The sequence below is a fragment of the Monodon monoceros genome, unplaced genomic scaffold (assembly GCF_005190385.1).
Source record: "Monodon monoceros isolate NGI ecotype Baffin Bay Population unplaced genomic scaffold, NGI_Narwhal_1 Super_Scaffold_9, whole genome shotgun sequence".
Lineage (NCBI taxonomy): Eukaryota > Metazoa > Chordata > Mammalia > Artiodactyla > Monodontidae > Monodon > Monodon monoceros.
In genome coordinates this window covers 35,781,203-35,801,310 of record NW_021703786.1, presented here as the reverse complement: position 1 = coordinate 35,801,310, position 20,108 = coordinate 35,781,203, and the positions used below count along the sequence as shown (strand labels likewise).

Sequence of the window (20,108 nt, the reverse complement as noted above, 5' to 3'; positions counted from 1 at the left end):
CAAGCGCCACCGGACAGCGGTACCCGACCTCACAGCCGAGCACTGCATCTGTGGTCTAGTGCCGCCCCAGCCAAGCGCCCGGATGCCCCGCAAAAGATCTCAGCTGATTTCTCAGGTCTGTGCCAACTTAAAAAACATCTGGAGAGAGACATACGAAGCTCTCCTCCCTTCCCCACTACTTTCTGGCAGAACTTCTGGAGCTATTATGGCCCTTTCTTGTGGCTTAAAGAAAAGCTTTCAAGTCCCCAGGGACACTGAACTCCCTTCCTTACCCCGTGAACCTAGAAGAATAGCACCACAAAGACCTCCTTTCTCTCCTTTTCATAACAGGGCCATTATCCTCAAGAATGAAACCAAGTTGGGGTTTTTTTTAAGCTCCTTTGACAAAGGCTCTGGTCCAACCACCCCTCTTTTGAATTGACTGGAGACTATGGAAAAAGAGCCCAGCGTGGGCTGAGCTGGCAAACGGGGCGGAGAACATCTACTAAGGGGGGGCCGGGGGAGGGGCGGACAGGACATGCGCTGGCGCTGGGAAAACCTCCGCCAAAGTCCTGCGTCTTTGTTCAAGCTGCCGTTCGGATACTCTTTTGAATCTTCAGTCCCTGTTGAGTTTTCTTTTTCCCCCAAAAAAGGAGCCCAAACTGCCCCTCAGAACATTTCATCCTTTGCCCAAGGGCTCTGCCAGATGGGATATGCTCCATATCTCCAATGAGGAAGGTGAGAATGAATAAAGAAGGCCGTCCCCCTGGCTCAGCAAGAATACTTAGAGTTTCCCTGTACATTTTCCCTAAGAGTCTATATTTTTCTTGGGGTGCAATCTGCTCTCCTCTCCACAGTCTTAGGCCATTACAAAGGACATTACCAGGATGTAGCTAAATTAATTGCTACACATCAGTTTGGAGGTGGAGAAGCGCAGCAATTAAAAAGCCAATGAGATGCTTCCATTTGTAATAAAGGTCATTATCCCAGCTCATAATCAAAACTCTTTGAAACCAGTGTTAGGGAAACAAAAGTTACTGGCAGTAATTACTATGTGCATCTTGCCAGCATGATTTCAGAGCATGGTGAGAAATACTTCCCAGTCCCCAATATTTTCATCCAGCAAATATCTTGAGAATAGCCGTTTGGCTGAAAGAGACCCTCCTTTCCCTGTAAACAAAGCAGCAGGCAATGAGTGACTGCAACCCATTCCACTTGCCTTCTCTTGGTGGTTTCCTGAGGTTCAACCGCTCTGGCCAGCATTTCCTTATAGACTGGGGATTTCAAGTAGCGGGCATAAGAGTCCTAGCGGGAACAAGAGAAAAACAGTTATTATGAGAGGGAAAGTGTCACATCAAACGAATACACTGGGGCTTCCCTGTGGCGCAGTGGTTGAGAGTCCGCCTGCCGATGCAGGGGACACGGGTTCGTGCCCCGGTCCGGGAAGATCCCACGTGCCGTGGAGTGGCTGGGCCCGTGAGCCATGGCCGCTGAGCCTGCGCGTCCGGAGCCTGTGCTCCGCAACGGGAGACGCCACAGCAGTGAGAGGCCCACGTACCGCAAAAAAAAAAAAAAAAAAACGAATACACTGGCCGTTTCCCCAGCCTTCCCTCGGCAGTGAGATTGCAAAGTTAAGAGGATTTGTATCCTTGTGTGCAAGGCATTCAGATGTGTGTCTAAAGCCACGGCGCTCAAGTGTGGTCCCCATGCGGCAGCGTCCATTTCACCCGGCCACTTGCTAGAAATGCACATTCTCGGAGACCCGGGGAGTGGGACATGCTGAGTCTTGGCCAGATGCTGCCGCCCTTCACACTATAGATCCCTGGTCCACAGCCGCCCCCAAAGAATCTCGAGGGCTCTCCAGCGACATATGCACGAAACAGCAGACCCTTGCTTCCAACCTTGCCCACCCGCTACCTCCACTTCCAAGCCCACTCACAAGCCCTTCTCCCCTGAATTTCAGTAGAAAGGCAAGAGGATACCAAACCCAGCCCAACCAAAAACAGCCCCAGGCTCAGACTCCTCTTGTGTGGCTATTTACTGGGACCCTCGGCAGGTTCAGGGAACTTCCTGAACGCCTGCTCCCCGCAAGCCGACTGCAAACTCTAGTCGTAACATACATGGGACAAAGCCCACAGAAACATCTAGGAGAATTTCTCAACGACCAATTGAGAATTTTAAAAAATTTATTGAAACAGTACCATTCTAAAGACTAAGTAGTAGCAGTAAAAGTCATGAGAACTGTGGACAGAAGACCTAAATAGACATTTCTCCAAAGAAGACACACAGATGGCCGACAGGGACATGAAAAGCTGCTCCACGTCGCTAATCATTAGAGAATGCAAATCAGGACTACCGTGAGGTATCACCTCACACCGGTCAGAATGGCCATCCTCAAAAAGTCTACAGATAACAAATGCTGGAGAGGGCGCGGAGAAAACGGAACCCTCCTACACGGTGGGGGGGATGTACATTGGTGCAGCCACTATGTCATGACGGTCTATGCGACGACTGCAGAGTGAGAAGCCTTAAGAAGGCACGCAGGGGCTTCCCTGGTGGCACAGTGGTTGCGAGTCCACCTGCCAATGCAGGGGACACATGTTCGAGCCCTGGTCCGGGAAGATCCCACATGCCGTGGAGCAACTAAGCCTGTGTGCCACAACTACTGAGCCTGTGCTCTAGAGCCCACAAGCCACAACTACTGAGCCTGCGTGCCACAACTACTGAAGCCTGCGCGCCTAGAGCCCGTGCTCTGCAACAAGAGAAGCCACCGCGATGAGAAGCCCGCGCACCGCAACGAAGAGTAGCCCCCACTCACAGCAACTAGAGAAAGCCCGCGCGCAGTAACAAAGACCCAACACAGCCAAAAATAATAAATAAAATTTTAAAAATAGATTAAAAAAAAAACAAAACAGGGCACACAGCCTCTGCAGGCAGCCCTCCCTGGCCAGGGGGCCCAGGAGCACAAGGAGGGGCCAGCCCAGCGGGCAGGAGGGAGAGACAGCTGACAGCCCTGCATCTAACACCGCAAAGCAGTAACCACGCATTCTCTCCCTTTTCCCCACATCTAAAGAGCCCTCCCAGCACCTGGGGAGGGAAGCGCTTCCAGGCCTCCGTGCACCCTCACCACGGCCGCGCCTACCTTCTTCATGAGCATGTAGATGTGGGTCTGTGCGGCGTCCAGCACGTAGCGGTGGGGATGCTTCAGCCCCTTGACTGTGATGTCCATGGTTTTGCCGTCTATGTTTATCCACCGCCTCGCCCCTGGGGCCAGAAACAGCCTGAGACGGGGAGGAAGACGTCAGCAAAAGTAGCCAGACCAGGTCAGTGAATGAAAAGTTCACAGCTGCTTGGGAGCGAGGGGTTGACAGTCGTGGGTTGGGTCCCCCGGGGTGAAAGTGGTCCTTTTTTTAGGAGACACTAAAGCATTTGAACAGGCCATCAAGCAACATTTCTTAGAAGCAAGAAAACAGCCCTGCCAGCATTGGGAATGTGAACTTGTGTTTGACTTTGGAATTCCCAACCTCTGGCAGAGAGAGAGCAAAAAGTGGGTGGGCTGACCCTCCCCCAGCTTTCTCCCAGGACCTCCAGCCTCCCGGAGCAGGGGTGAGGTGTCCACAGCGCGAGGTGAGGTGACTGATGGGGATGCGAGGTGTGGGGGGCCTCCATCCAGTCTCCGACCTCAAGCATAACCGCGGGGGGGCGGGCAGCTGGGGTGCCGGGGGGAAACCTCCCCACCAATCTGGCTCATCCTCACTTGTAAATCTCCTCCGCTTTCTCCTTGACCTTGGACTGATCTCCGTACTTCAGATCCTCACAGGCTTCCCAGAATCCCAGATTCTCCCCTGTGCGGGGGGGGGGGGGGGGGGGGGGGGGGGGGGGGGGGGGGGGGGGGAGGGTCCACGGGGACAGCCGGACAGGAGTCCAGATGGGAGGGGAAGGGAGGAAAGAAGAGAAACGGGTCAGCTGGGGTACATCCCATCCTGGAGCAGCGACTACGGCGGGGGCGAGACCACATGTCCTCTGTCCAGGGCCCGGAGAGGCTTGTTACCCCAGTGAGCACACCTACGTGCTCCAGGGGGGCACGTGCCCTGTGTGTGCAGCCCACGTGTCTGCTGGGAACCTGCGCTTTCCCCCGGGGCACACAAGTCAGAGCTCAGATGAACCACCAGAGGCGGTCTCGTTCCTCTTCATCCAGGAGGTCGCACACCTTGCTTGGACAAGTGACATCTGATTAGGCTGGGACGCATGCGTCGCTGCTCTGTAGGTTTTCTCCGTGAAGGGTCCTGGTGACTTTGCGCCTGGTCGATGACGCACGTGACTCCCACCTCCTTTGTGCACAGAGAGCCCGTCTCTTAGGGCTCCTCGCGGGGCGTATTCCAGCCAAAGACCCTCACGGAGACGCTGCCGAAGCAGCGATGCTGACGGGCTGGCTCTCAGGAAGGCCTGGTCACCTGAGCCGGAGAGTCTGCGCCTCTGGGCCCAGGAGGAAAGCCAGCTTCTGCCCCACCCCGTTTCCTTCCAACTTCTCTAACTGGAAGGGGGATTCTCCCAGCCCCCAGTAGTGGGAACACCTCGGTGCGCCATCCCAGGTGGCCAGTTTTCGCCTGAGAAAATAAACGGGGTCAGTCCAGTGGGAGAGCAAGAGCTTACGTGTGCATGTGTGTGTGTGTATGTTGTGCGTGCACACGTGTCTGTGTATTCGCGTGTGTGCATGTGTGTGTGCGCCTGTGTGTGCATGTGGGGCAGGGGGGAGGTGAATCACAGAATGCCATGGTGGGCGGAAATGGACCAGACCATGCCCTCCTCTCCATTCCCAGTATTCTCTGGAAGGCTCCCAGGTATTTTAGACTGGAAAAGTTTGCACGATCCTAAACTAGTTGACCTCTGTCCCGTAACTCCACAGAGATCCTTCCTCTTCAGCATGAAATTCAGGGTGCTCCTGGGACCGAGATCACAAGCATGAGTAAGCAGGCCAGCAGTGCTCTTAAGTGACAGCCATTGGTCTTACAGCAAGTGCCCTGTAGACCACCTTGCCCACGGCAAGACGGTTAATTGCTGAAGGGTAAAATTAAATGAGCAATTATTCACACTAGTCAAAAGGCGGAAACAACCCACACGTTCATCAGCAGATGAATGGATAAACAAAATGTGGTGCATACATACAATGGGTATTATTCAGCCTTAAAAAGGAAGGAAGTTCTGACATAGCTACAATGTAGATGAACCTTGAAGAGAGCATGCTCCGTGAAACAAGCCAGACACAGAAGGACAAAGACAGTCTGATTCCATTTATATGTGGTTCCCAGAGTCGTCAAGTTCATAGAAACAGAAAATAGAATGGTTCCCAGGAGCTGGCGGGGAGTGGAGGAGTGGGGAGTTAGTGTTTAATGGGGATAGAGTTTCGTTTGGGAAGATAAAACATTTCCGGCGACCGATGGTGGTGACAGGTGCACAGTGATGTTAATTTCACTGAACTCTACACTTAGAATGGTTAAAATGGTAAGTCTTACGTTATGAATATTTTACCAGGGTAAAAAACAAATTAAATGAGCACAGAAAAATGTGTACATGAATGTTCATAGCAGTACTACCCATAATAGCCAAAAAGTTGAAACAACCCAAATGTCCACCACCTGAGAAGTAGATAAACAAAATGTGGTATCTTCACAGAATGGAATATTATTTGGTCATGAAAAGGAATGAAGCATCGTTACATGCTCCAACGTGGATGGACTTTGAAAATACTATGCTAAGTGAAAGAGGACAGAAAGCCACACATGGTATGATTCCATTTATAGGAAATGTCCAGAACAGGCAAGTCCATGAAAATAGAAAGTAAATTAGTGGTTGCCTAGGGCTGGGGGTGTGGGCTGGGGAGTTGGGAGCAGAGGAAGACAGAGAAATAGGGAGTGACTTCTATGGGTCAGGGGTTTCTTTTTGAGGTGGTGAAAAGGTTCTAGAATTATATAGTGGTGATCGTTGTGCAACTCTGTGAATCTACTACACAGCACTGAACGGCACACTTTAAAAGGGCATGTGAATGATACGGTCTGTGAATTTATAGCATGTGAAGCATATCTCAATTTTTTACATTTTAATTAAATGAACTGATTATTTACGTGTTCTGCTCGTACCGGAAGCCTCGGGAATCTCATCCCGAGATCACCAATAGCGCTCTTTTAATAACGCAGGGAAATCTTGGGGATGGATTCTTACCAACACTAAGTGACGCCTGGGTGGGATAAGCTCAGAGTGTAGTTTGTTAGCCGACCACTAGATGGCGCCGGATCCACTTATTCACCAGTTGCTTCCGGCCTGTCCTAAAAGCAGCTCCCTTTCCCATCCAACTGTTCTGGGTTTTATCACCTCGCGGCAATTAGGCTTAATCAGAAAAAAGCGATTTTCAAGAATCCATCTTAGCATGTAATGTGTGCATCCGGCAGTCAAACAGGCTTATGGCAAGTCCCGTGGGATACTTTCAGGTGCAACCTCACAGGCCAGTGGGTCCTGGGGAGCCAGGCCGTGTCAAGGCTCAAATGCAATGCTCCCCACGACTGGGGACTTGGAGAGAAATAAAGGAACCCCATAAAAGTAAACTTTTCAGGGAAGGTGGTGAAGCCCATGGAATGCTCTGCCTATAGGGAAGCTGGTCCCGATCTGGCCTTTGCTTTTCCCAGGTGTCTCCCACTGCAGTGTATTTACGAGGCTGCAGGGGCCTCCGGACGGCTGGGGTATAAAATGTGGCCCCATCCATTCCATTCAAATCCTCCAAGGAAGCAGACCAGGAGCTGAGACAGTGGCTCTCGATCATGGCCGCATGTCAGAATCACCTGGGGAGTTTTCAAGACTTCAGAGATTCCGCCCCAAACCAATTAAAAAGGAACCTCTGGGGATGGGATCCAGGTGAACTGCATGGGCGGCCACGGCAGAGGGGCCCTGAGCTGAAGAAAACCAGGTACATGGCGGCAGCAGACCCGGGAGCTCGAGGGTGGGAGACCCAGGGATCAGGGTGAGCCAGTGAGGGCAGCCAGAGGGGATGGAGCCTTGGAAACCTGAGTCATGTCCACGTGGATTCTGTGAGCAAAGCAATTCCCCCGACTGCGGGGCCCCCGGGAGCCAATGGAGAGACGGGGTCCAGGATGAGAGTCGGCCCAAGCAGAGCTATGGAAACACCTGCCGAGCAACCTCGGAGCCCTAGGCTAGACATTCAGGAATATTTCTAAAAGCAAATGTTTTATTTAAAAAACTCAAGAGACCCACCACTGAATTCTTTCTTGAGAAAGTACTGGAAGCTCTGTCGACCCTTGGGGTCTCGGATCAGCTCGCTGAAGTTGAAAGCCCATCGTTCCACCCGCATCTTGGTTGGGAATTCCACCCTGCAAGGACCACAATTTGTAAATGCTCCAGACACTCAGGCCGCACCCAGGGGGCCTGCGTGCGGCGAGGGGGCTTCAGCCCCTGCTAACCTCCGCGAGTCCCCCGGCCCAGGGCACGACCCAACCCTCCCCTCCTCCATACCCGCACAAACAAGCCGAGTAACCCCTTGCTTGGAAAATGCAGCCTCAGACATGTCCCCTGGGCCTCGTCTCGGGATTTGGCCTCCCCAGCAGGGGGAAGGAGGCCCCCAGCAGAGAGCCTCATGCTAACCCTTCAGGGCAGAGGGACATGCACGCCTCCTCGAAGGCCTGTGGAGACCAGGGGGCCAGCCTGCCACACCAGACCAGAGAGAATCCCAGAATGGCCCCAGTGATGGGTGCTGTGGCCACTGCCCCCCCTCAACACCCCCTTCCCACGGGAACATCTGGTGACCCTTCCTGCCCTGCTTCAGGCCCCGTGCCCCCAGGCAGACACCCCACAGGCCCTGCCGGCCGTGCACCCTCTCCCAGAGCCTCCCCTACGATGCCAGGCCCACTCCACCGCCGCTCATTCTGAACACGCTTCGATCTCAGGAAGGACACGCGAGCCCAGCTAGCATGGGGTGGGTCTCACGGTCTAGAAAATCCAGAAAACTGTTGGCTTTTCTCCTTTTCCTTATGGAATTCTCCGTAACCCAACACAGCCCCTGGGAAACAGAGGTTCCCAAGTCCCAGACACCACGTTGCCCACTGGTGCAACAGCTGAAACCATGACTGGGTACAAGTGATGTCTGTGGTATCTCAAGTCGGTCAGGCGATCTTACGCTTCCCTAACGTCAGCGTGGAAACAATAAGGATCCCGGAATAACAGCTACCACTTACGGAGTCACCATCTGTGACGCACTGTGCTTTACACACACACCCATCGCTGGGTCCCTAAGGGAACGCGGCCAGCTGGATAGCACTTCCAAGACGACGGAGGCTCAGAGAGGGTAAACCCTTGCCCGGGCCCACACAGTAAGAAGCAGGGCCCGGCGTCAAACAGGTGTGCCAACTTCAGCGGACATCAGAATCCCCTGGGAGACTCACTAAAACACCGACTGCTGGGTGCCCTCCCCCAACTTCCTGATTCAGTCTCGGGTGCGGCCCCAGAGCTTGCATTCCCCACGAGTTCCTGGAGGACATTGATGCGGCCGGTCCATGGCCAACCCTGGGAGCGGATGCTCCGAGCCGGTCTTGTGAACCCTCGCTGCTCACTGAAATCAGTGGGCTAATGGGGCTCAGGAGGTAAGCCAGGCCAATTAACAAGAGGCTTTGGAGATAAGGGCTGGATACTGGGTTTTCGTCTGCTATGTTTTGTTTGTTTGGCCGCACTGCGCGGCATGTGGGATCTTAGTTCCCAGACCAAGGTTTGAACCCGCGTCCCCAGCATTGGAAGCGCGGAGTCTTCACCACTGGACCACCAGGGAAGTCCCTGTTTTTGTTTTTGTTTTTAAGCTTCCCAGGTGATGTTAATACCGTTCTAAAATCTAAACCATTAAGAAGAAGGCCTCCCATTTTTGGGGGGTGGGGCTCATTTGGCATTCACCCAGTACCCTCTGATCAAGGGCTCCTACATAAGCATCACCTCTTTTCTTCACCAGCAAATCTCTACCTCAAGCTTCCATACTCCACTCTCCATTGCACGTAGCATCCGGCAGCATCCACGCCTCCTTCCCAAACCCTCTCAGGACGGTCCCTGTCCTGGCCAGGTGACCCTGCCTTTTCCCCGACAAGAGCCGACTTCTGCACATCCTTGTGCACAGGGAGGTACAGGCTGCCTCTCCCTTCTGATAACTGCGACAGAGACACAAGCTCCAGAAAACCGTCCTAATAACTAGAGGCCCCGGAAGACTCCCCAGAAGATGGTTCTAGAGTCTTGGGCTCTGCGGTTGACCCCCGACTCCAGGTGAGCGCCCTCCTTTACCTGTCTGCTGCCCATAGCGGGCTACGCGGAGGGGTGAAAGGCCTCTGCAGCTACACCTGCTCACCTGGCCAGATCTGTGCCACCTGGGTGTTCCTCATGCCTTAGGTGGTGATGGCCTTGGCGCTGACACCGCTGTGGCATGTACCTGACGCTCTCTGTTTTTCCAGCTACCCCATCCCACCCCACACGCTCCTTCCAGCCCCTTCTGCCTCTCCTGCTCCAGCTCCCTCTGAACTGCCCCCCTCTTCTTCCCCCCTATGTTAGCTTGGGCTTTTCCCCCCTGCATCTTGGCCTTTGCCCCCTCTTCCAGACGACAGATTTATGCAGGCACAGGTAGCAGCAACAACTGTTCAAATTTCATAAACAGCAAAGGAGTGAGTGGTGTAATCCCCAAGGCAGCTTTAGGGCTCTGCTTTCCAGGAACTTATTTTTACTCTAGTCAGAAGTCAAAAGTGCGAAGCCATGAAGATGATTGTTTTCAAAAACGCTCTATGGGCTTCCCTGGTGGCGCAGTGGTTGAGAGTCCGCCTGCCGATGCAGGGGACGTGGGTTCGTGCCCCGGTCCGGGAAGATCCCACGTGCCGCGGAGCGGCTGGGCCCGTGAGCCATGGCCACTGAGCCTGCACGTCCGGAGCCTGTGCTCCGCAACGGGAGAGGCCACAGCAGTGAGAGGCCCGCGTACCACAAAAAAAACGATCTATGTATTGTTAAAGCAGAGTTACCACTTGACCCAGCAGTTCCATCCCTAGGTACATACTCCAGAAAAATGAAAAACATATGTCCACATAAAAACTAGCACACGAATGTTCACAGCAGCATTACTCACAATCGCTAAATGGCAGAGACAAGCCAAATGCCCATCAGCTGATGGATGGGTAAACGAGATGTGGCGTGTGCATATACATTAATATTTTTCAGCCGTAACTCGGGATTGAGTATGAATACCTGCTTCAGCATGGATAAACTTTGAAGGCATTATGCTAAGTGAAAAAAGCTAATCACAAAAGACCACAGATTGTGTGATTCCATTGATATGAATGTCCATAATAGGCAAACCTGTAGAGACAGAAGGTTTAGTGGTTGCCTAGGACTGGAGGGTTTTGGGGAGGGGGATTTGGAGGGTAATAGCTAAAGGGTAGGGGGTTTCTTATTTGGGTGATGAAAATATTTTAAAATTGTGGTGATGGCTGTACAATTCGATGAATATAGTAAAAACCGTTGGATTGTACACTTTAAATGGGTGAATTATACGGTGTGTGAATTCTAACTCAAAAAGTTACTTTTAAAAGGACCCTGAAAAAAAAAAATAAAAAATAAAAAAAAATAAAAGGACCCCGATATCTCGAATACATACAGTTTGGCATTTAAATCCCAGAACTGGGTGTCATCCGTTACCCAAGGATTGCTAGGAAGGCAGCCCGACATGATGGCGTCGTTGGACGAAAACTGCTCACTGTACTTGACGATCCTGAAAAGCAAACGGAAAGCGATTTCCTAGAAGTTCAACACCCCAGAGACCAAATCAACACTCAGGTTGATCGACCAGCCTGCCCTCCTTCAACTTGATGGATTTAGTTACATACTTGTTACTGTCTTCTTAGAAAAACGCTCTAACAGCCCTCGGGATTGGCAGGTGTTAAACAAGATCTGTCCTATTCTAGTTGTGAAATGAAACCTCACCAAGATCTGTCCTATTCTAGTTGTAAAGTGAAACGTCGTCTCCCAAACCAGTTCTTTGTGACTTCTCCGTACGTATTTCATTAAAATACAGCCTCTTTACATTTGATCATGAGTTTTCAAAATGCAAAGCTGACTCTTTGCACGTGTTCAAACAGGTGTCTTGGCACCATCTTGGAAGCACAAGGTCGCCACAGACTCGGTGAGATTCTGTTGTGCCACCCTGGGGTCCACCCTTGGTCAAATAATGCCTGCATTTGGGAACTCAGACCCAGTATTCACAGCGGTGGTCTCACTGAGACAAACGTGGGCAAGAGCTAATTCCTCCTGGTCGGGTTAGACCTTCTGAGTCAACACGTGTACTGGTATCTGGCAGTTTGGAAAAAACCTGGCATGCCTTCACCCTACAGGTGGGGATTGCATCCGTAGTATACACGTAAGGCACCTGCCACGAAGTCTGCCCACAGCCATGAGAGTTTGATAGAGCAGGACCGTGCCCGAGAGATACACCAGAGCTCTCGGTTTACAGTTCCGCGCAGAACTCAAGCCCCTGGGCTCCATCTGCCCCATGACCTCCTTATTCTTATCAGACCTTTACAGTGGAGCAGCTGAAGGGAAGGGGAAAAAAATGCATCCACGGGTCCAAACACTATAATGATGTCAAAATTATGGTAATGAGGCTCTGAGACAAACAAAAATTGGGAAGTGGGCCTACGAAGTATCCAGTGTAGCCTTTGAACCTCCTCTAATGGACTTTCTATTTGGTTTCATGAAACTGGGTTTCTGCAACATCAGAGCAGGTGGGTCTGGCTTTATCACAGAACATTAGAACCCAAAGTGAGCGCCCGCGTGCAGCCCCATCTGTGACTCGGCAGCCGCAGACAGAAGTCACTGCAAAAGGTGGGTGAGGTCAGGGCACGTATTTTCGGGCAGGTGGTAGTTTTGCAAACTACGGGTTTGGGAGGATGTCAAAAGATATTTGGAGATTTTGACAAGAGCCTAACCCTAACCGCACTGGAAGAAAGGCACTGGACAAAACACAGTATCTCCCACCCCGATCATTACCTGTGGGCAGAATAAATGACTCATCATGTCATGTGTCCCCAGAAATCAGCCAAGTCCATTTTCAAGTGTGCAGAAAAATTGCAGACCTAGAAAGGTGAGCCTCCAAGGAATTCCACATTTTGAAAGGGTAATTGCTTACATTTGGGGGGCACTAAACCTTTTCATGTCTTCCAAATAATGCCCTCTGGGAGACTGGATCAAAGTAGCCTGAACGTTCAAGAATCAAACGTAAATTTCCAGTTTCTCCCAACGGGATTTTAAATCAAACATTAACAATGGATACTTATCAGTACATTGAACACAGAATCCAGCCGGTGAACTTCTGACTCTTCCCACTTTCCCATCCACACAGACAGGCTTGCCTCACCCAACCCTGATTTTGCCTAGCCCGAGACCTGAAGACTAGCACTGAGCGAAGAACCAGGAACTAACCCCCCAAGAGACTGCTTTTGTCCCCGTGAGTCCTTCAGGCTCTTACGTCAACCTATGACTTGTCAAGTTCGCCTTGAAGCAGTTCCCCTCCTAACTATTGTGCAAACCTCACCAAGACCAACAAAGCAGGGACGTACCCGCCAAGGGACACGGAAGACTTCACCGTGGACCTCATTAAGGCCTGTCGGTAATACATGATCTGGAAGAGAAACAGTTGTTAGATGTCCAACTGCCCCACGGGGGTGTCGCTAATGCCGACACATACGTATGGCTCCAAACCAGAAGCCATGTCCCCATCAAAGCACCCCATTCCGTTCCCTCAAGCCGGCCACCCCAGGACCAGCAGGGCTCAGGTCTGCAGCAGATGGGTGGCCCCCAACTCCAAATAAGGAGCCTCCTTCACTCGTCTCATCGTGTGCTAGTCTCGGAAAAGGCACCAACTGGGAAAAAAAAAAGTTCTAAGGTGCGTTAAAGTGAGACATGGGATAGACACAGAAGCTTAGCTTTTCCCCCAAATGCCTCTGACTCACAGAAGCAGATCTAACTAACCTCACGGCCAACACTTCCCAGGGCTCTCTGTCTTGCACCCCGGATACAAGATTTGCCAACACAGGTCGCTTGTCACCCTGGACAGATGCTGAGCCGCCCTGTAACTGTAGCAGCAGGGACCAGGGTGGACGCATCCGCTCCACCCCCCCCCAGTTCTGTGCCTTCGGAGGGCATTTCGCACCCTGAGCCTCAGCGTCAGCCCCAGCCAGATCTTACATGAGATGCTTTGGCTTCTGTGCTGTCCGTTAATTGGGAAACAGCTGTTTGAACGTTACACGTGGTTTTCATTTCATCACTGAGTGCAAACCATGAAGCCAAAGTACATATGATTTGTAAGAGGATTAAAAATCAGATTCCCTTGAAACTGGGAGACTAATTACCTCTTTTCTGACAGAAACCACTGTTTGTTTCTGTAAAACAAAGAAGCAAAAACCATTAAACAGATGTCATGAAATCATTACAGTCCAATTACCCATTTGAAAAACAAAAACCCTTCCCCAAGAGAAAACTGCCCGTCTCTTTTGACTTAAAGGATAGAATTTCCCCATCACCAGCCCTTCCACCCTATTCTACACAACTTCTAGAGAATAAGACCAGCTAAGAGGTTTGCTGAGGGAAGGGGATGCTTTACCACTGTAACTTTATCCTATTCTCCGAAAAGCCAAGATGAATTCAAGACTAAGCTCGGGATTGCTCCCAACCCAGCGTAGCGCCTACAGAACGTCTGAAATGGAACGGGGGGCGGGGGGGGGGGGAGAAACTAGCGACTTGACCAATACCATATGTTGCGGGGGGAAAGCCACGCTGTCAAAAACAAAGCACACAATTAAAAGACTCAAGAGAAGCCTCCACTGCAAGCTGAGTCCAAGAGCTGAGCTGTAACATGGAAGAGCTCACACCGGGCCCTATCCTCTCTGAAGCCGCTGAAGCAAGTTCGCGTCCCCTCTCTGGACTTTTAGAGTCATAGCCGAGGAAGGATGGCTCCGAGAGGGGTGCCATGTTTAGGGTCTTGGAAGCTCCTGGAAACCATTCAGACCTGTCTCCTTCTAAACTCTCCTACCATCTGACATTCTTCCCTGGTACCACTTGTCTGCCCCATGCAAATCTTGGAGGCTGGGCATGGTGGGTGATGCCAATTCAGCTTTCCTAGGTCTGGTCCAGGGGCCGCCTGGTGCGGACTCTTACACTTCAAGCTGAGCATCTAATTGCTGGCTGCTAAAACCCACGTTGCTGAGTGCAGCCAGGTTTGCCCTTGAAATAGAGTCAGAAGTCCAAGGAGGACACGATCTCCTTTAGCCAGTTAGTAAAATAAGTACTGGACCAGAGCCCATTAACGAGGAATGAAGGAAGGTCTGATCCGGAACGTCATACGCAAGTCTCTCCTTTCTAATCCACGCTGGGTTTCATTTTGCATCGTTAGATTGTTTTTATGTGCTTGCTTTTCGCAGGAAATCCTTCTTCCTGGGTGGGGTAGGGAGAGTTAACTCAGAAAGGTAATGCTCAGGTAGGCCTCTCTAATCTGCCACCCCTTCCCAAACTTCCTTCTTCATAGCGCTGATCACAAGTATAATTAGATATTTGTTTGTGTGACTCTGTTTAATCTATGTATCACCCATTAAGCACCATGAAGAGCAGGAAGACCATGTTTATCTTCCTGAGCATGATGTATGGTACAGAGTAGATGCTCATTAAATGCCAAACAAATGATGACTGCAGTGTGCTTGGAGGCCTAGAAAAATGGAGATGTATTTTAAGGTTAACAGAATATTTTTCCACTTAAAAAACTGAGAACACTCCCCAAATATTTTGGCAATCACACTGATTATCTGTTCCAATTCTCTAACAGCCCTAACATAGGGCTGTTTTAGAAGACACGTTTCAGGTAGAAAAGAACCCTGGGGTCGGAGTAGGGAAGCTGGACTTTTGTGTAACAATAACCACCAAGCAATAGTACAAAGCAATTTACACCTCTCTGAGCCCTTACAGAGTTTGAGGGAGGAAGGTTTTATTTTTCTGATTTTCAGCTGAGGAAACCAAGGCCCTGACATCTCCTGGTCAGTAACTGGCTGAGGCAGGATTCAAACCCAGATCTGCCCTTTGCAAAGCCGAGGAGTGATCCAGGAAAGACAGAAAATGATCTGCTCTCTTCACCAATGCCTTCCTCCTTGCCCTGAAGCTGAGGATACCGTCGAATGAAATGTCTTCTCTGTCCGGCCATTTAGTTTAAAATTAAAACAAAAAAGAGTGCTAGGGCCCCAATCACAAGAGGACGCACACACACAGAAGACACTAGTAATTAACACTAGTGATGGTAAAACACACTCCCAGCTAGAAGGGAACTAAGATCTGGGGACCTAAAGCACAGCACGGTGACTATAATTAACGATACTTGTGAGTTGGCCAGAAAGGAGAGCTTAACTGTTATCACCACAAAAATCGCAATTACGTCAGGGGATGGAGGTGTTACCTCACCTTATTGGCGGTAATCATCCTGCAATATCTACATGCATCCAATCACACACTGTACACCTGAAACCTACATATGTTATGCGCCAATGATACTTCCATGAAGCTGGAGTCCGGAAGCACGAGCACTGGTATAAAGATGGCACCTGTACTATAAAGCAGGCACCACCATAGACACCCTCCTTTGAAGCGCCCAGGCCCCAGGATGAGCCGTCCTGTGGGCCACTGGCCTCTGGCCTCGGGGACCCTGCGTGGATGAACACAGACAAGACAGGCAGACTCTCAGCCTGTCCAATGGTCTCCGGGCTCCCCAGGGAGCTGTCCTTGCAAACCGGTCACCAGCACACCCATTTCTAGTCTACTTAGCGTGGTCTGACTTCGGCTTAATACCTTTATTTCTGGGGTCATTATCTCAAGCTTCAGCGTTTTAAAATTTTTATATTTTAATTCCCTTCTTGACTTTGCTGTCCTTTTAGGGCTCTGTGTCGAAGGTGTGGTTTGCTGTGGGTTTTCTCGGTCCCCAAATTACCAGCTATCTCCTGGGAATCAGACTGCAGTGGATTTGATTGAGTCTAAGAGTTTGCCCACCTCCACCCTGGATTGTCCGTGTGGATTTCAGCATTTCTAAAAACAGCCGTCCAGGGTCTTCCCTGGTAGTGCGGTGGTTAAGACTCCACACTCCCAATGAAGGGGGCCTGGGTTCGATCCCTGGTCAGGGAACTAGATCCCACATGCATGCCTCAACTAAGAGTTCGCATGCTACAACTAAGGAGCCCGCGAGCCATGACTAAGGAGCCCACCTGCTGCAACTAAAGACCCAGTGCAACCAAATAAATAAATAAATACTAAAAAGAAAAAAAAAGCTGTACAGAGGATCTGCCTCCTGTGGATTGACATATAGGGTATCTCTGTGCTTTTAAGAGTGCATGTGTATCTGGGAAGTGAGGGAGAGGGTTCGGGACTTTTCTGAAAGACGGAGAGAGAATTTGATGGGGTGGGAGTCGTTATAAGAAAGAGTATAGACTTTGGGGTCAGAAAGGTCAAAATCCCTGTTCTGTCACTAATCGACTTTGGATGACTTATTTGGCATCTCAAAGCCTCTGTTTTCTCATTCGTAAAAGGGAAGAGAAAAGGGGGGATTAAATGACAGAATCCTTAAGTGACTGGCATAAGGCGGGGACTCAACGTACCCTGGCTGCTGAGAAGATTCAGGGTATGGCATTAGCCCCAGTTACGAGATAAAATACAGGATACCCAGGCAATACTGGGGACATATTCATGCCAACAAGTTATTCGCTGCTTATGTGAAATTTAAATTTAACTGGGCATCCTGTATCTTACTTGCTAAACCTCACAACCTACTTTCAATATGATTATTACCTAGCCAAAGGCCACAAGAAACATTAAAGTGCAGTTATTAAAAACTACACTGGCTTCCCTGGTGGCGCAGTGGTTGAGAGTTCGCCTGCCGATGCAGGGGACACGGGTTCGTGCCCCGGTCCGGGAAGATCCCACATGCCGCGGAGCGGCTGGGCCCGTGAGCCATGGCCGCTGAGCCTGCGTGTCCGGAGCCTGTGCTCCGCAACGGGAGAGGCCACAACAGTGAGAGGCCGGCGTACCGCAAAAAAAAAAAAAAAAAATACACACACACACACACTTCTAAGCAATTCAAAGAAAGCCACCTCATGGTAAAAGAAGAAATAAACATTTGTCACACCGTGGAAGGCACGCACAAACCCGGCTTTCTCGGCAGCTGGTCCACCTGGGATGAACTCACTTCTTTATCCTTCATCCCAGTGACACGTGTCGCTACAACAGGAACACTCGCCTAAGGGACTGTCAAATACTCTGCATTCTCGGGGTTCTGACTTCGGACTTTTCACTCGCAGAGTTGCCCAAATAGGGACGCATCCAGATCTTGTTTACACAGCTCTTGCCGGCCCTGAAACCCAGATGCAGGCTGCAGACGACTGTCACAGGGCAGGAGGGCTCAAGGCCGTGCCCTGGGAGACCCTGGGGTGACAGTGGACAGAGGCGGCACGGGAGCCCCAGACAGGGGTCAGGCAGTCAGGCGGGAATCTGTGCAAACAGGGCTGAGAGCCCAGCAAGCCATGGAGTGAAACGAAAGGCGGGGAGAACCACAGGGAACCGGGGAACACAGGCCTGGAGAGCAGAGAACGGGTCAAAGGCCAGAAACCAGGAAATCCGGGAACGGAGGCCGTTAACGCAAAGCAGACACAGGAAAGAGATGGGGGCAGCCGGCCGGCCAAGCAGCCGAGAATCCGAGGCTGTGAGCCTCCGAACGAGGTCTGTCCTGCCATGTCCTTCCCGATCAGGCCTGGGGGGATGACCACACAGCTTCTAGGGCCCAAGGCAAGATGAAAGCGCCCAGCCCCTGGTCCGAAAAAGTAGTAAGAATTCTAAGCCAGCAGAACATCAAGGCAGGTGCGGGGCTGCTGAGCGTGGAGCTGGGGGCCCGAGCACAGGCCGTCTGCTCCTGAAAGGGGCCCTGGGTGCAGGACCGAGGGGTGCGGTCGGGGAGCAGAAGTGGTACCCGGAGGACCTAAACGTCCCCCTGGCTGGCTCAGCCTGGGCAAACGGCTCAATCTGTCTGTTTCCGTTTTGTCCTCTGAAAAAGGGAACTTATATAAGCCTCACTTCCCAAGCTGCTGGGAGAAGGTAATAAAATCCAGCAAAGCTTCTAGAAGCTGCGTGATGGACATCAGGGCCCGTCAGCAGGACATGGAGTGGGCTCAGGGGCCCGTCCACTGGGGCACAAACCCCAGCTTCACCGTCTCTGAGACGTGTGACTCGGATGCGTTGCCTGGTTCCTCGGCCTGTCTCAACTGTGGAGCAGAGATGCTAAAGCTTCTACCTCGTGAGCTGCTGAATCTGCACAGAGCCCCGACCGGGGGTGAAGCGGCCGGCCCCGTGGCCGGCACACAGGGAGCTGTGGGCAAGCCCCAGCCCTCCCCCTGCTACCACCGGTCACGCAGGAGCCCCAGGAAGACAGCCGTTTTCCCCAGCTGGGGGAATACATGGCGGGAGGGGCTATTGCTCACGGAGGGCTCCAGGCGGGGGCTCTGCAGTGCACAGGACTTAATACGGGGCAGCCACACTTCTGTCCTTCGCCCAAAGGCCGGTGTGGCCGCCAGCGTAAACAGTGAGGCACCAGGCAGGGGTGTGGACGCTGGTGCCCCCCCACCCCAGCCAGGGCAGAAGGATGAGAAGAGACGAGGACAAGAAGGCAACTGGCGAGGGACAGTCCCCAAGCAGGGTCGAGGGCCTCCAGACCCCATAAACGCTCTCTGGCAGCAGGGAGACAGTTGTAATGACAGTGAAAGCTGCAGTGTACACGTCGGATCCCGTTCTAGACACTTCACATAAATGACCTCGCTGAGGCCCCTGAAGAAGGAACTACTCTTATTCCCATTTTATAGATGAGGAAACTGAGACCTTGAGCTCAAGAGCTTGTCCAAGGTCACAGCTCCAGGGGGTGGCGGAGCTGTAGTCACTCTGGTGTCAGAGCTCCCTCGAGCACAAGGCACTGGCCCTCGTCACAATACGACCCTGGTGACCCTGTCGGGGTCGGGGAGGGAGGGCCGGCCCCGGGCACTGCTGCCCACAGCAGGCTGGGGCCCAGCCACCACTCAGCCCCTCCCTGCAGGGCCAAATCCTCTGAGATAACGGGAAGGTGGCCCCCCACCTCCAGGCATCAGGACTGAGAGAGGACACGCTCCCTATGTGTCACCCTGGCTCTGGCGGGCTCCTCCCAGGGCTGGGTGCCCCAGCGGCCAGCGGCCATCAGCCTGAGGAAGTGGGTCACCCAGGGTCGTGGACACCTGCCAACCCCACAGCCTCCTTCTTGTGCTCGATGGTGTTTATGGCTCTTGGATCATTTGCCCCTGTTTAAGGGAAAAAGAGATCTTTTCAAGAATTTACGAATTCTCGGAAATGGGTCATCTCTTCAAACCGGCACCGAGAGATCTTCTCTGAACGAGGCAGCAGTCCAACACCTCGGCACCCCCAAGACCTCCTGGACACACGCCCCGTCCTCTGGACCCTCTCCTCTCAGGCCAGATAAACAGGGGACACTGGGTCCCACTGTGGGGAAGGTCACACAGGTAAAGCCCAGCCCCTAACAGCTGGCTGTGACCCGCGCTGGCCAAGGGGAGGACGGAGGGTCCCCGTGCGCACGAGGATTACGGTTCTTTGTTCTTCTTAATGCACCAGGGCAGCCAGAGTGCAGACAGGAGAAAGAGAGCTGGTGGGAGAGAGACACAGAAGGCAGAGAGTAAACGGCAGTGACAGCGCCCCGGCCACACAGCGCCACGGCCGCAGCCTCACCCCCCGCCCCTGCGTGGACTCCGGGCTGAGAGCATCTCGGCCCCGAGCCTGCCCGCCAGGGAGCCTAGATACACTTCCTCAGTGGCGGGGCCTGGCCGCCCTCCTGGGAAGGCACCCCAGATAGTGCCCGAGAGGAAGCAGCTCACTCAGCGTCTGCGCTGTCCTGCCAGGGCTGAAGCTAGAGATCCCGCCCCACGCACACGTACACAGGCGCACACACAGACACATGCATACAACGCACAGACACACACAGACGCGCACACACACAC

At 52.2% G+C, this 20,108-nt stretch overlaps 1 protein-coding gene across 2 annotated transcripts in view; it reads right to left on the bottom strand.

Annotated features, from left to right (window-relative positions):
* Window positions 1-20,108, bottom strand: part of RGS9 (regulator of G protein signaling 9) — a 78,365-nt gene that overhangs the window by 1,455 nt on the left and 56,802 nt on the right. For both annotated transcript variants that reach the window (XM_029212722.1, XM_029212721.1), the window contains 7 exons: window positions 13,407-13,436; window positions 12,615-12,676; window positions 10,658-10,771; window positions 7,243-7,358; window positions 3,737-3,824; window positions 3,122-3,260; window positions 1,199-1,284 (listed from right to left, as the gene is read on the bottom strand). In XM_029212722.1, coding sequence (XP_029068555.1) covers window positions 1,199-1,284; window positions 3,122-3,260; window positions 3,737-3,824; window positions 7,243-7,358; window positions 10,658-10,771; window positions 12,615-12,676; window positions 13,407-13,436 — 635 coding nt within the window. The remainder of the gene's footprint in view (window positions 1-1,198; window positions 1,285-3,121; window positions 3,261-3,736; window positions 3,825-7,242; window positions 7,359-10,657; window positions 10,772-12,614; window positions 12,677-13,406; window positions 13,437-20,108) is intronic.